This window comes from Gopherus evgoodei, chromosome 1 (genome assembly GCF_007399415.2).
Source record: "Gopherus evgoodei ecotype Sinaloan lineage chromosome 1, rGopEvg1_v1.p, whole genome shotgun sequence".
NCBI classification, from domain to species: Eukaryota; Metazoa; Chordata; order Testudines; family Testudinidae; genus Gopherus; species Gopherus evgoodei.
Window position 1 is genome coordinate 285,257,780 of NC_044322.1, and position 15,362 is coordinate 285,273,141.

The window sequence follows — 15,362 nt, forward strand, 5'->3', positions numbered from 1 at the left end:
TGCTGACAGCATCTCTTTCACTTTATAGCCTTTTGTTGTCCTTATTATAAGAGAGAGAACTACAAAACTCACCTGTATTACTCTGCCAATAATGTACCAAATGTGAGTGGGTTTCTTGGTTAGCTTTTCCATCTATCACTCAGCCATGGCTTTCACCACACCCTTCTGCATCATAGTATCTGTGCTTGTCCCTTTCTTTCCTCCCTCTGACTGCGTTTCAACATAATTGTTTCCCTTACCCCCTACAGTCCCCACCTTCTCCTTTCCCCACCAGCACAAATCCAGATCACACATCTACACCCTCCACTTCCCCCTCACCAATGATGACATTTGCCCCACCTTCCCTCCATCACCCACCATCTCCCCATCACCTGTTCGTCCCTCTCGTGCCATCATTCCTAATCTCACCCGCCCCCTTGCTGTCTCTGGGACACCCTCTCCACCTCTTAAAGAAAAATGAAACAAAATGCTCCCTCCCTTGGAAAGCTACAGAAAGCTTCTTTCCCCAGAATCCTTACAAATTTTAGATTAGTTGGGGGAGCTCTCGCTAAACCTTCCCACAGCGAGCCTAATCCTTTGTCGCTTTGAGGGCCTTCCGTATACCTTGCCTTAAGACCCTTGTATAGGGGCCCTGTAAACCATAGGAAACTCAGTAGGGCCCCAACCTTCCAGGAAGAATGTTTCTATCTATTGCGGGGGGGAGGGGAATTGCTACAAAGTGTCAAAAAATGTTAATTTTTTAAATTTTGAACTACTTTTTTAGGGTATTCTAATTCATTTTATACTTGTTGGAAAAATTCTACCTTAAACCAAGATCTATCCTACCATCTTTGAGAATAAGACTTTTTTGTGTATTTTAGATTAAGGGACAGAATTAGACTTCTAATGAGAAAAGTCTCTATAACCTTAATTATGGAGTGTCCTGCTGCCTTATTATAATTATGAAAGCTTTGGGAGTTACTGAATTATATGTTGAAATAGTTCTTGGGCACTATGGACTATTGATTGTTAGTTCTGTTGTCTGTTTCAGTAAAATGAGGAAAGAAAGCAATCCCTAGATATGGCTGTGTGTTAGCTTTTCCTTGTTTGGTTTTTTGTTGCTGCTGTTCATACAAGAATAATAAAATAGCTGGAATTTGCACCATTGTTAGCAAGAAGAGATTGCCAGTTCTGAATATTTCCCTCCTGTAATCCTATTGTAGCCAATGAATACTACAAACTGGGGAGGGGGGTCATGAAGGAACATTCAGGGGGACATGGCGGGGCCCACGCTAGCCTCGAGAGGGGATGGGGAGGGAGCACCACTGTGGTATCTCATGCGGACCGGACAAAGCACACGACCAATGTGGTTGCAGGCTGAATCAAATCCGTTTATTCACGGCTTTATTATATAGCCATTTGTTACGTTACATAACACTTAACACGCAGCACCAAACCATGTTAGAATCTTTCCTTATTGGACAGCGGGCAAATATCACGCACTTATCATGCATCTAATCATTACTGATTGGTTAATTGCAACGACGTAATCCCTGATTATATAAAGAGTGATTTATAGCCTTGTTCGCTTCTTTTTTATAGTCGGGCTTCCGTCTTGCCGGCGCTTTTCCGAGACAGCCCCACGCCAACCCTCCCTGAGAGCCCGGACACGACCCCGGTCCAGCGCTGCACCTTTTCTACCCAGATCAGTATAGGGATGATAAATCCCTACACCTCCCACTTTCTTTTCAAACAAGGCTGTGGCAATACGCATAAGGCTTTGTCATAATATATAAACAAAACAAGGAGCAAAAATAAGAAAAAGCAATATAATTATTAATAGATACAATTTAGTGTGTAACAGTGAAGTAAGCCAAGTTGGTTAACCAAAACTATTAAGCCAATCCCAAGGAGGATTCTATCCCTGGGTAAGTTTATACACATTATCCTGTAATGCCTGCAACAATGCATGTATAGAATGTGAGTGATCTGATGAGTTTATACAACACATACCTTCAAAATCCTCACAGCCACATCCTTGCGCCGGCAGCAAAAAAAATCAATAGCTGCTCGATTTTGCAAAACTGCATAACGTATACTATCTACATCTTACAACTTAATTAATGATTACAAGTTTCTAATTAAAGTCAGGAAAGAGGAAACTTAGATCCGGGATGGTATCGTCGTTTGCTGCTTCTATATCGGGGTCGTGTGGTTGCTCAGCACGTCCTTGGGTGAGCCACAGTCGAACCCACTTTGCGGGGATCCATCTGGGACCTGTAGTAGTAGAAACACAGGCATAGCCCCTCCCCCATGTTAATAACTCTATAGGACCTTGCCATTTCTGATGTGTATAATCAAACCATCGAACCTGCGGGCAAGGCAGCAAGTGTTCTTGCCCTGTGGCACCAGTAATATGTCGCGTGACCGGTGGGACGTTATGCGTCCCTACCTGTAACCAGTTAAGCACATATAGAGCCTTTGAAAGGCGAGCATGGGTGTACGGGTTAACGGGTCAGCATCAGGGGAAACTCCCCCTTTTTGTTTTAATAAAAGAAGCTTTAAAGAGGCATGGGAACGTTCCACCATAGCTTGGCCGGTGGAATTGCCGGGGACACCGGTAACATGAGAGATACCCCATAAGGAAAGAAAGCGAGCTGTACAACGAGAAATATATCCAGCACCATTATTCGTTTTTATGGACACGGCGATGCCCATAACAGCAAAACAAGCCTGCCAATGTTTAATAACATCCCGAGAACCGGTACTGGCTAACGCTGTAGCCCACAGAAATCCTGAAAAGGTGTCCACCATAACGTGAATATATTTAAGGGAGCCGAATTCAGGAAAAAGGGTAATATCAGTTTGCCAAATTTGCAAGGAAGACAAACCACGGGGATTAACACAGAGGCAAGGGAAGGAGGTAAAATATGTTGTTGACAACTAGGACAGGAGGCCACAAGGGCACGGGTGGTACTTAAAGGAAGCTTGAATTGACGGGTTAGGGCACGGGCAGATTGGTGAAAAAACTCATGGGAAAGACGGGCCTGAGTAAGGAATTAGGGACATGAACCGAGCCGACCAAGCGGTCGATAAGGGCATTACCCTGTGCAAGACCATTAACAATACCAGAGTGACTACGAATGTGGGTAATAAAATAGGGACAAGAGCGGGCATCGAGTAAATGCCAAAGCTGGAGAAGAGCCCGCCATAACACAGGGTTAGGCACTTGCTTTAGGAGTGAGCGCTCTAAGCAACACGTTACACCAACCGCATAAAGGGAGTCGCTAACAATATTAAGAGGAATAGTGGGCCACTTAACAAAGGCATGAATAATAGCCTGGAATTCCAAAACCTGGAGAGACCCGTCAGCCATGACCAACTCATGATGCCAGGCACCGGCCATGTGCCACAGAAGGCCGGCGCGGGCCATTTTGCCGCTGGCATCAGTAAACACAGTAAGCCCCTGAACAGGGGACGATTGTCGCATGACCACCTTTTCTAAGGGAATTGTCACCGACAGGAGGCGGTGAGAGGGATAGTGATTAGTAAGACGGCCAGTATAACATTACAAAGCAACAGCAAAAGAGACATCATTAGCAAGAATGTGGGAGAGTAAAGGAGCATTAAAAGGTACATAAATAACATCAGGATCAGCGCCCGTAATTGTAACTGTACTGGCGCGGGCTGTCACAATAAGTGATGCAATGGCTTCCAATCGAGTGATAACTGTTTTGGAAAATTGAGAGGATGGGAAAATCCATTCGAGTCCAACGAGAGGGTCAGGTAGATCCGGAAGCCACTGAAAGAGCAGTGCTTCCAGGGAGGTCTCTCTGGAGAGAATCGCCAGGGACACAGGTGACCCCGGGAGAATGCGGCCGGAATACCGAAGCGTAGTCTTATTGGCAATAGTGCGGAGGGCAACTTCATGTTGTGGTTGCAAGGAGCGAGGTTCAGCTGGATCACGGCCTCCTTTTAGAAGTTGAAGAAGGGGAGCCAGATCCTCATTAGAGATGCCACAAAGCCCACGGACCCACTGTAAGTCTCCGACCAGGCGTTGGACATCATGCAGGTTGCAAATAGTGAGATTAGTAGTCAGTTTTTGTGGTCGTACGATAGAGTTAGTAATGTGCATGCCTAGATAATAATAAGGCGCTTGCTGTTGAATTTTGTCCGGGGCTATGGTGAGGCCAGCAGATTGCAGCACGGAAGTGATTTCCAAAATTGCCGTCTTAGCATTAAGGGTTGCCCCCGCGAAAAGAATGTCATCCATATAATGATAAATAAGCCATTCGGGGTGTGTGCAACGGAGTGGCTTTAATGCCCAGGCCACATAAAGCTGACAAATAGTGGGTGAGTTTTTCATGCCCTGCGGAAGCACTGTCCACTGATATCGTTGAGCAGGTTCGGCTTTGTTTATAGAAGGAACCGAGAAAGCAAACTTGTCCTTGTCGTTAGGATGAAGTGGAATTGTGAAGAAGCAATCCTTTAAATCTATTACAAGGAGAGGCCAATTACGAGGGAGCATCGTAGGGGTAGCTAAGCCTGGTTGAAGGGCCCCCATGTCTTTTATGACCGCATTTATTGCTCGTAAATCATGTAACAGGCGCCACTTTCCTGATTTTTTGGGAATGGTAAAAATTGAGGTATTCCAGGGGCTTAAGGAAGGTTCAAGGTGGCCCTTTTTAAGCTGTTCCTGGACCAATTCTTGTACACGGGCGAGCTGGCAGCGGCCATTGAGCAACCCATACCGGAGCAGAGGTTAACCATTCCAATTGCAGGATCGGCCGCCCCTCAATGGCCGCTAAACAAAAGGGGAGTTATGTAATATAATTCCCCACTGACTTAAGCAATCACGACCTAACAGCCAGACGGGAGCAGAGAGAATGTAAGAACGTACCTTCGCTGTTGTAGCAGGGTCCTCGTCATCACAGATTGTAATATAGTAGGTACTGATGCAAGTGGGTTGGGTCCCCCCCATACCCCTGACCGAGGTCGTAGCATCTTGCAAGGGCCAAGAATCAGGCCAAAATTGGATTGAGACGATAGTCACATCGGCTCCAGTATCCAAGAGGGCTTCATGTCGTATTTGGCAGCCATCTGGGCCCTGTAGGCACACTACCCGCAAGGGTTTGCGTTGCGTTAATGTCATAGCAAGAGCTATCTGTGGGGAATCAGTAGATCCAAAACCATGAGGCCCACGTTCCGTTGTTTTAGTTTTAGGGACAGAACTTTGAAATGGAACTAATTGAGCAATACGAGTACCAGCCACAATATTAACCGGAGGGAAAAGGGCACGGACCATTATTCCGATATTTCTGGTGTAATCCGCGTCAATAAGGCCAGGCAGTACGAAGAGTCCTTGTTTAGACATAGAGGAGCGGCCAATTAGGAGAGCACTAAGTCCATATCCTAGAGGGCCATTTACTACGGAAGGGACGATTTGTACCTTATCGTTTTCCAATGTTCTATCTGCTGCTGTGGCCAAGTCCACTCCGGCACTTCCTCGGGTGGCTCCTGTAAGGTATTCCAAACAACTGGTTTGGGGCTGGGGAACTCTTGTGTCTTCGCCCCCCCCCCCCCCCCCCGGCGGGCGCTCCGTCTCCCGTTTCCCTGTAGCGGTGTGCCATCCTTTTTGAAACGAGATCGGCATTCGGACGCACGGTGCCCAAACTTGTCACAACGGTTACAAGTTCCCGCAAAAGTCTTTGTTGCATTATCGGTTCCCGTCCGTGTATTTTTATTCGGGCAGTCCCTTTTCATATGTCCCAGCTTTCCACACGCAAAACAAACTCCCGACGGGCGGGAAGACTTACTGGACCTTACCAAGGGTCGAAGGGCCACTGCCAGTGCTGATGCGTGAGCCTTTGCATGTATTTCCGCTTTGTTAGTTTCCTCGTATACTGATGCTCTGTTACAGGCTTCCACCATTTCTGTCAGGGAAGCAGTCTTTGGTAGAGTAGCCAAAATACGACGACAAATGGCATTGGCATTTTGTGTAGCGAGATCAAGTCCAACAGCTGCCTTTGCTTCGGCCGTTAAATTAGGGGAACGATCTATCGCTTCTCTAAGTCGATCGAGAAACGTTGAATAAGGCTCAGAAGGAGCCTGGACAATTTTTGCGTACGGCGGGATCGGTTTACCCATCTGAGGTACATCCTTAAAAGCGGCCAGAGCCAGTCCTTGTGACTGTTGTAAAATCCGAGGATCAAGACGAGCTTGCCGTTGCGGGTCCGCATAAACTCCAGTTCCCATAAGCATATCCTGAGTGGCATAACGCAGCGGATTGTCCTCAGACAAATCAATATTGCGTATGAGAGCCATTTCCACACGCTTTGACCAATTATCCTTCCACAATAGCCTTTGAGTGGGTGTTAGAAGCATATCAGCAAACTTTGACGAGTCATAAGGGCACATATGTCCGACGAACACCTGCTCTGTGAGGGACTGTACATATGGATTATTCATGCCGTAGGACATTATTGATTTTTGTGCCTCATGGATAAGTTTCCAGTCCAATGGCGCCCACTGTCGCCTAGCAGGATTGTTCGGGTCCGGTGTAATAACCGGGAAGGCATTAGGTAAGAATTCTCCTTCTATGTGGGCTTCCTTTATAAGTCCATGCCACCGCCGCACCGGATCCGGAGACCCCGGACCCACAGCATCAGAGGAATATGCTGGTGGCTTATTAATAAAGGGATTGTTAAGTTCCAGCGGCTTGCCCACAAAGGGGTTATCCCGCTCAGTACATCCCACATTACACCCCCAACGCCCGCAGCGACGACAGGGGGTGACAACATCACCCGAGGGTGGGGTTTTATCGGGCGGTTTAGTCTTATACGCTCTCTGAAAACTAGACAAACCCGGCTCAGATATTTCGTGCAGGGTTTTTAATGTACGAGATTGTGGAGGATGGTCCTCCCCGACCATCTGGGATAATTTATTTAACATTTCTTGCTATTGATAACCCTGGCTTCTGATCTCCTCCTGGAATTCAACCGTCCCTGCATTGATGGCTTCCATTTTTTCCAAGGATTCATCTGGATCCTGAGGGAGCGGGACGGTGCTAGGATCGATTTCAGGCGCACTGGGGGCTAGCGGAATTACAGTCTCTTCTCCCCCAAAGAACTCTCGGGCGCCAACCGGCAACACACAGGGCGGCTCCTCTTTTGGCTGAAAAATATTATTAACCGCCGCCTGCAGTTCTGCCTCCGCGGCGAGTGTCTCTACAACCTTTTTTGTTTTGCACCATATTTGGCTCAGGGATGTGGCTTCTTTGTCGCCATGCGAGACAGATTCCCATAGTTCAGATCCCACACGCTCCCAAACGGCTTTATCCAAAACAGTATTTGGAGTAATAAAAAACCCGCGCCTTTGTCCCCACTTCAACAACTGGGACAGCGCGTCGGAGGGAATCTTTTCTCCCTGCTTCTCAGCAGTGCATAACAAAAAATCATGCACCGTTTTTTCCTCCGCTGACAAAGCAGAACCCATGCTGTTTTCTGCAGCCGCTCACTTGTGAGCTCACGAATGTCTCTCTCGGACGACCAGGAGCCGATATCCCCTCGGTACCTCCTGCCGCGGCCGCTACCTCCGCCTTTTCCTTTCGAACGCACCGACCAGGTCCTGCCGGATCGGTATCTGGCATTGTGGTATCTCATGCGGACCGGACAAAGCACACGACCAATGTGGTTGCAGGCTGAATCAAATCCATTTATTCACGGCTTTATTATATAGCCATTTGTTACGTTACATAACACTTAACACGCAGCACCAAACCATGTTAGAATCTTTCCTTATTGGACAGCGGGCAAATATCACGCACTTATCATGCATCTAATCATTACTGATTGGTTAATTGCAACGACGTAATCCCTGATTATATAAAGAGTGATTTATAGCCTTGTTCGCTTCTTTTTTATAGTCGGGCTTCCGTCTTGCCGGCGCTTTTCCGAGACAGCCCCACGCCAACCCTCCCTGAGAGCCCGGACACGACCCCGGTCCAGCACTGCACCTTTTCTACCCAGATCAGTATAGGGATGATAAATCCCTACAGACCACCTTGCCCCACACCCAGCTGCAGCTCCAGCCCCAGCTCCAGCACTCCTGGCCCCAACCACAGGCTTGCTCCCAGCCCCAACTGCGGCTCTTCTCCCAACCCCAGATCCCAACCACAGTTTTGGGGTGTGTGGGGGGCCCAGACAAGTTCCATTACAGGTGGGGAGGGGGTGTGCCAGAAAACTTTTTAGGATCACTGAAATATTATTTTATGGACAAAATATATTCAGGAATTGAGAGTTCACATGTAAAGACAGAAAATATTTCAGTAAATGTTGTGACACTGGGGTATCCTAGTTACTAGACAACATTGCAAAACCAGTTCAGAGCCACTTCCTAACTACTTACGTAAGCAGAGATTTGAAAAAATCTACTCGAAAGAGCATAATTTATAAAGATGTAAAAGTTTTTAAAAACTAAATGTTGTACTATCTTCAAAATCAATGTGGAAAAAAAGGTATTCACCTATTGTCCCCCTCAAATAATGCCAGTAATTTGTAATTAATCTGCTAAACTTATAATGAATAGTAAATGTAGCTCATTAAAAACACATTGATCTTTAGGATAACAACATTCTTCATTGGCAAGATATAGAATCACAGATTACAGTTCTTTAATGTGTGAGGATCTCAGACTAGTTTGTTTTTGTTATAAAGGTGGCTTTTCTCTCTTCCATTCAAAACACTACTTGCCTTCCCCCCCCTCGCCCCCACTGTACTACAGACATCTTAGTATTGTCTTTGTGTTCCTGAGTTACCAAAAAGTAAAAGTTGGAAAGGACTTTTTTTTTTTTTTTTTTTTTTTACTGTAGGACTATTTCTTTCTGCCTCACCCTTTGGTTTTTGCTTATGTGTTGAGGGTGTATTTTTTCAATTAAATGTCCAAACCAATGCACAGTTAACCTCATGATCCCATGATAAACCCGGGACAAGCTGATGTCTCGCTAGCTGTTCTGACAGCAGCAGGAAATCACTCTAGTGTTCCATCTGTTGATGTTGCTCATGTAAACAGGATTTGAAGGAAGCAGAGCAGTGTGAAATCTGAACTAGCTATGTTGCCTGTAATACACATTTGCTGCCTCCATTGATACTTATCAAGTGCAAGATGTATTTTTTGTTTGTACACAATATCGACTCTACAATTAAGACCGTGTGCTAAATATTTTAAGGGGGGGATAAGCATTGTTCCTTTTTGCTTGGTGAGGGTAGATTAATTTGAAGGTTTTCAAAATGTTTTAAGTGATCGAATTTTTTTTTTTTTTGAGACAGCGTAACATTTTAAAGAAGGGGTTAGGAACAAAGTTAATGCTCAGAAATTATCATTCAGAAAGATGAAATATTGCTAACTAGTCCATGCCCCTTTAGTAGTAGGTGTCTGGATTTCTCGACGCTAAAAGCAGAAAAGATTTTGTCTTATTTATTTTCACAGACATCAAGATAGACTCCCCTTCTTCTCCCACAACCCCTCCCAAGAAAGGTGCCTCTCCAGAACTCTAGCAGTTTTTTTGACACACAATTGAAATTACCTTCTGGGATGTGACTACTACCAGTATAGATGAATTGTCATCATATGCCACGTAGGCAAATAGTAGCCAATATGGCAGCAAGATTTTGCACTATTTTCCCCTCCCAATGTACAGGCAGTCTTCCCCAGCTCTTTCCCTACCTTACTGGAAGAAGCTGTCATTGATACCTCTGGCTGAGGCACCATCTTTCTTCCTTGGCTTAACGCATCATCAGAATTACATGGAACAGAGGAGAACAAAGAAAATCTTCCTCTAAGAAAAAGTGAAGGAAGAAGGGACCCTTCTGTTCCTCTCTTTACAGTTTTGAACAGGGATCTACACTGTTCATCCGCCTCCTCTCCGGCCTGACTTGTACAATACACTAAATGAGCATGCTCTTAAACTTCCCTTGGTCAGTGTAGGCTACAATACTGTTTCTCTTTGGCCTCTCTTGCACATTTCCTGGGCACAAGCTCTCTCTGTTACTCCTCCAAGAAAATGGGATCCTGCAGCCCAGCTGCTCTAGGCCCGAGGACCAGTGCTGACCCACCCAGCCTCTCCAGTAACTTGAGCACACTCATTCCCTCCGCTCCAACAGTGTGGTCACTCTAGGTTTATGGCTTAACTCTCTAGGAGCATGTGATAAGTGAAGCAAACAGACACTTAGATAGGCCTTGCAAAGGTTTCTGAGCACACTCGTTCTTTTTACTTAGATAGCATAGAAGACCTACAGATCCAGAAAATTTATAATAAAACACTACACATACTTTCCTGCCTCGCTTTCCTCCTCATTCTGGAGCATTTCCTTTGCTTATGTCAGAGTTCTCTGAGGAATTCTGAATTCTTCTCCTCCAAATCATGGAGTCTCTACTTCTCCTCCTCCAAGTCAGCTTCCTTTTACCTTGCCTCATTCCAGAGTTAAACAGCCCCTGCACTCCTTGTGCCTTCCTCGCAGGAGAGCATGCCCCTCTTTCTTTCTCTTGAGTTTATAAGTCTTACCACTAACACCTGATTCCTTTGTTCTGCTGCTGGGAAAATTCTACTGCTCCAAATCCTACCGCCTCTGCAGACAAACTTGCTTGGGCTAGTTTCTCAACTGGAGTACAGTCATTAGCCTTAACAATTGTCTATTGTCCCTGGTCTTGGAAATACATAATACAGCCCTATGGCTGACTGCACCTACAGTGAGACATCTAATGATATAACAATTTAATAATTTCATCAGTCAGAATTCATAAGTTGTACATAGGCAGAATCCCCAAATTGTCACAGGTTTTGATTCTCTGGTTCTGGAATGCAGTCACATCACAATTCCTTGACATGTTCAGTATACGTGACTTTAAGAGGCATGCTAGTGCAATTGATAATGGATCTAAAAATTAGCTATACATGAGAGAAGTAATACATATGTAATAAGGGAGAAATATGATCTTAATGGCCTTTCTTTGCACTGTTTATAGTGATTATATTCTAACAGGACATATAACTACTAGTATACTAAGAAAGAATTGGGAATGTATGTAATTGCGTTGCTGCATAATTAAGTGTTAATATATGCCAGGGTGTTCATTAATAGTGCTTGAGTGAATTGAAGACTGAACTTAACTTAATATCCTATATAGTTGGAAAGGAAGATTTCCTGTGCTATTTTTAAGTATGTAGCCTGTGCTCAATAATTACATTCGTTCAGCTATAGTATTAGTTAATAAGTAAAGTCGTTAATCATGTTTAAAACAGTAGTGCTTAAGGGCCAACCAAGACCAAGGCCCTATTTTGCTAGGCACTGTACAAATGCAAAGTAGTGGACTGTACCAGATGTAGTCAAGCTCCCTTGGCTGGACACTTGCAAAACTGCTGCTGGGGGATCCAAACTCTGCATTCCATGTACCACTAGTGTTCTGGGGCTGGGCATAGTTTAAGCACTGTCCCTGGCTTTGGGCCTGTGGGCAGGCACACCAGGTTGAAACCTCATGTCTGACCCCATGCTCTTGGCAATGGACTCCCTGCGATCCCATTATCCAAAGTTAAGCCATTAGAAGAGTAGCAGCCGAAGCCGGGATCTCTGGACAGTCAGGGCTTGTCCAGGTGGAGATATAGTATGCAGCCTGCACCAGGGTGTGAATGTACAGTGCTATTGCCACACACACAGCTTCACTCGGCACCTGTACCGCTTCTCCCCTGTCCCTCTTCCTCCTGTCCCTTTCCGTTTGTTTCCATTTAGCCAATCCCCTCCTTAGTAATCCCACCCAAAGGGTGGAAAGAATCATGGAACTGACATGATATTTGCCACCATCATCTTGTTCACTCTACTTGTGTGTTATGCTCAGTGGCGGATTATCCACTGGGCTAATGGGGCCCATGTTCTGGGGCCCTGGGAAAATGGAGGGCCCAGAAAAGTGGGTGCCCCCTGACCCAATCCACTCCTTCCACCCAGCACTCCTGTCAGGGAAGCCCCTGTGCCTCAACTCTGCTCCCCAGCAAGAGTGCTGGGTAGGGGGTGGGGCAAACCCCCACACCCCAACCCCATTTATCCCACAGGAACATCAGGGAGGGTCAGGGGAGACTGCAGGCAGAAAGGGTGGGAAGGGCTCTCACTTGCTCTGGCCCAGGGCCCCACAAAATCCACCTCTAGTTATACACTTTCCCCCAACCCGTGTCTGTCTTGTCTATTTAGATTGTAAACTCTTTAAGACAGGGTTGGCAATGGGGCCCTATTCTTGGTTGGCCCTCAGGCAATACTATAATAAACATGATTAATAATGAAATTCTTAATGTTTTGTTTCATGTTGTAAAATTAACTGATTATTTTCTAGTAGATGAGTTATAGCTGGCAAAAAAAGTCAATTTTTTTTTTAATGTGGCAGCAAAACACAGTGTTAAGTGAAATGGTTAAAGAAAGTTTATCAAGTCAGTCTGTGTTTTGTAGTTCCTTTAGCAAAATCAGCACATTTCTGGGAACTGGATGTTTAAAAGTTCCAGGTATTATTTCTGTGTCATAACTTCCTGAGATACTGTACTTGTAAGCTGTCATAGTAATTTTTTTCCCTAGGCTGGGAATCTAAGCTGTTTATCCAAGTTCTCACAGCTGATTCTGAGGCATGTAGAAAATGTCCAGCAGCTTTCAACCCACGCATCCAATAACAACTGGTTCCTTCCTTTTCCTGTGGAAGAGTAACATCCTCTGAGAAGAACTGTACCCTGAGGAATGCAAAAACTAGCAGCTAGTCTTTCACACAGGAAATAACTACTAAAGCACTTTCAGAAATGCGCTTCTTTCACTTGGACTGTCAGCTTGTAATGATCTTTCTGCAACCTAGGATATGATTTATTACTGGTCTAAATGCCATTTGTGAGTCTGTTAGTTGAATGGAAAATAAAGAACTTAAGATTCACCAGTTCCGTAAATCTTTTAAACCCCTCTTGTTTTGGATATAGTGGCACAAGTGAATTTAGTTGAGTATTTTATTCAGTTAATTTAACTGAATTTTAAAATGATGAAAATGTTTGGTGGTGGTTGTGTTTATAGTGTGTGTAATATGTGTTTTCTCCTTTCCTTAAAAGTTAATGGGTTATATTTTTTATCTGAAGTTGTGTGCTAAGGCTGTGACACAAACTGACACAAAACTAGGGAACAAGACATTGAAGCTGGAACAGTGCCCTTGACTTACCCTGTTATTCCTAACCATTGCACGAGTCTGAGCTTGGTACAGGATGCTGACAACCATGTGTGCTGCAAAATTTGAATGTGAACTGAAATGCTTATTTAACAAAACAAAAAATAAAAATATTTAAGATTCAAAATGAGTGATCAAGCACTTTCAAATAAAGTGTATTTCTCTTTGTAACTGATTTTAAAGCTGTTCCACCTTTGCTTATCTGACAGCTCTCAAGTCAAGGCTGTAGAATTCTATTTATCCTGTTACTGACTACACTGCTAACATCTCATTCAGTCAAGGAATGCAGCCACTTGCTCCACTTTAAATGATGGAAGTGACTTATGTCCATGTCAGCTCCATTACAGTGGCTCTCCCTGCTGCTATCGTGGTACTCTCTATGTGGTCAATAACTAGAAATAAGAGCAGCTTTGCAGTGCCTATTGTGTTTCTGTGCGTGAGGAAAAAGTACTTCGTTAATAGTTAAGAGCAGAAGGGACCATTATGATTGTCCAGGCTAACCACCTGCATATCTCAGGCCATGGAATTTCATCTAGTAATTTCTGCATGAAGCTAACTTCTGCTTGGGCTAGAAAATATGATTTTATTTTATTTTATTTTAGTTTATTTTTTTAGGAAAGATCTCCAATCTTGACTTCGATTTCAAGTGATGGAGAATCCCTTGTTATGCATTTATCTGTTACTATCTGAAAACTTCTCCTCTTTTAGGTGTTCATGAATCCAGACCACATGAGCTTTTAACCTTCTCTTCATTAAATGAAGCAATGTTTTAAGACTCTCACTATAAGTTTTCCAGACCTTGAATCATTCTTGTAGCTCTTTCTGAACCTTTTCCAGTTTTTCCACATCCTTTTTGATGTGCGGACACCAGAACTGGACAAAGTAATCAAACAATAGTCTTACCAATGCAGTAATACATATGTAATACCAACTTCCTCCTCCTACTTGATATTTCCCTACTTATTATACAACCAATGATTACCTTTGCACTCTCAGATGTTAGATCACACTGCAAACTCTTGTTCAATTGATTATATACCATAACACCTTAGTTCTTTTTAGTGTCACTGCCTTCCAAGATAGATCCACTGCCACATCCTGCCAGTTTGATCTAGTTTATTTGTTCCTAGATGTGTGTCCTTGTATTTGGCTATATTAAAATTCATGGTGTTTGAATGAGCCATGCTTACCAAGTGACCCAGATTACTCTGTAGAGTTGACCTGTCTTCATTATTTACCATTCCACCAATCTTTGTGATCTGTAAACTTTTTCAGAAATTTTGTTTTCTTCTCGATTATTGATAGAGATATTGACCAGCAGAGGGCCAGTAACATTCTACTGGAATTACTAGAAACACCACCATTTGTTGATAATTCAACATTTACTTTTGGAGATTCATCAACTAACTAGTTTTTAACCTATTTCATGTGTTACACTGACTTTCTATAGTACTAATTTTAGTCAGAATATTGTGCAGTATGAAATCAAATGTATTACAGAAGTCTAGGTTTATTTTGTCAACACATTTCCTTTTTTTCAACCAAGATTACAGTATAATCGAAAAAGAGTATTAAGTTTGTTTGACAAGATCTGTTTTTCATTAAAGCTCCCTGATTGGCATTAATTATGCTACCATTCTTCACTGATTGCATCTCATATCAGCTGTTCACTAATTTTTTTTTTTTGCCGAACATCATTATCAAGCTATCCTACCTAAAGTTACACAGGTCATTCTGTTTGCCTATTTTAAATATTGATGCATTAGATTTGGAGAAATTCCAGAGGACTGGAAACAGTGTTCCAAGATATTATAAAATTAACATCAGTGGTTCACTGGTTCAATTTTTTTTAAAGATTTTGGGATGCAAGTTATCTAGTTCCCCAGAATTAAAAATATTTAAACATAGATGCTGTTTAACACTCTCTTTAGTTGTTGTTGTAATAGAAATTATTTCTTTACCACTGTAAAATATGAATATTCATCCATCTTTCAAAATAAAGAACAGAAATACTTATTAAACACACACTTTTTGTGCATCATTATTAACACTGCCATACTGTGTCTACTATTTTTGTTTTGTTTTGGTATATTTAAGAGCAATCCTTATTGTCCTTTGCTCTAATAGCCATAGACATGTTCCTTGAT

At 43.5% G+C, this 15,362-nt stretch overlaps 1 protein-coding gene across 5 annotated transcripts in view; it reads left to right on the plus strand.

Annotated features, from left to right (window-relative positions):
* Positions 1-15,362, plus strand: part of POC1B (POC1 centriolar protein B) — a 122,976-nt gene that overhangs the window by 57,733 nt on the left and 49,881 nt on the right. The window contains exon 11 of one of the 5 annotated variants that reach the window (XM_030548583.1): positions 12,591-13,267. The exons of the other annotated variants lie outside the window; for them this stretch is intronic. Within the exon in view, the coding sequence (XP_030404443.1) occupies positions 12,591-12,716 (126 nt within the window). The 3' untranslated portion in view covers positions 12,717-13,267. Of the gene's footprint in view, positions 1-12,590; positions 13,268-15,362 lie in introns of those variants that run through there. 5 annotated transcript variants of the gene reach the window in all.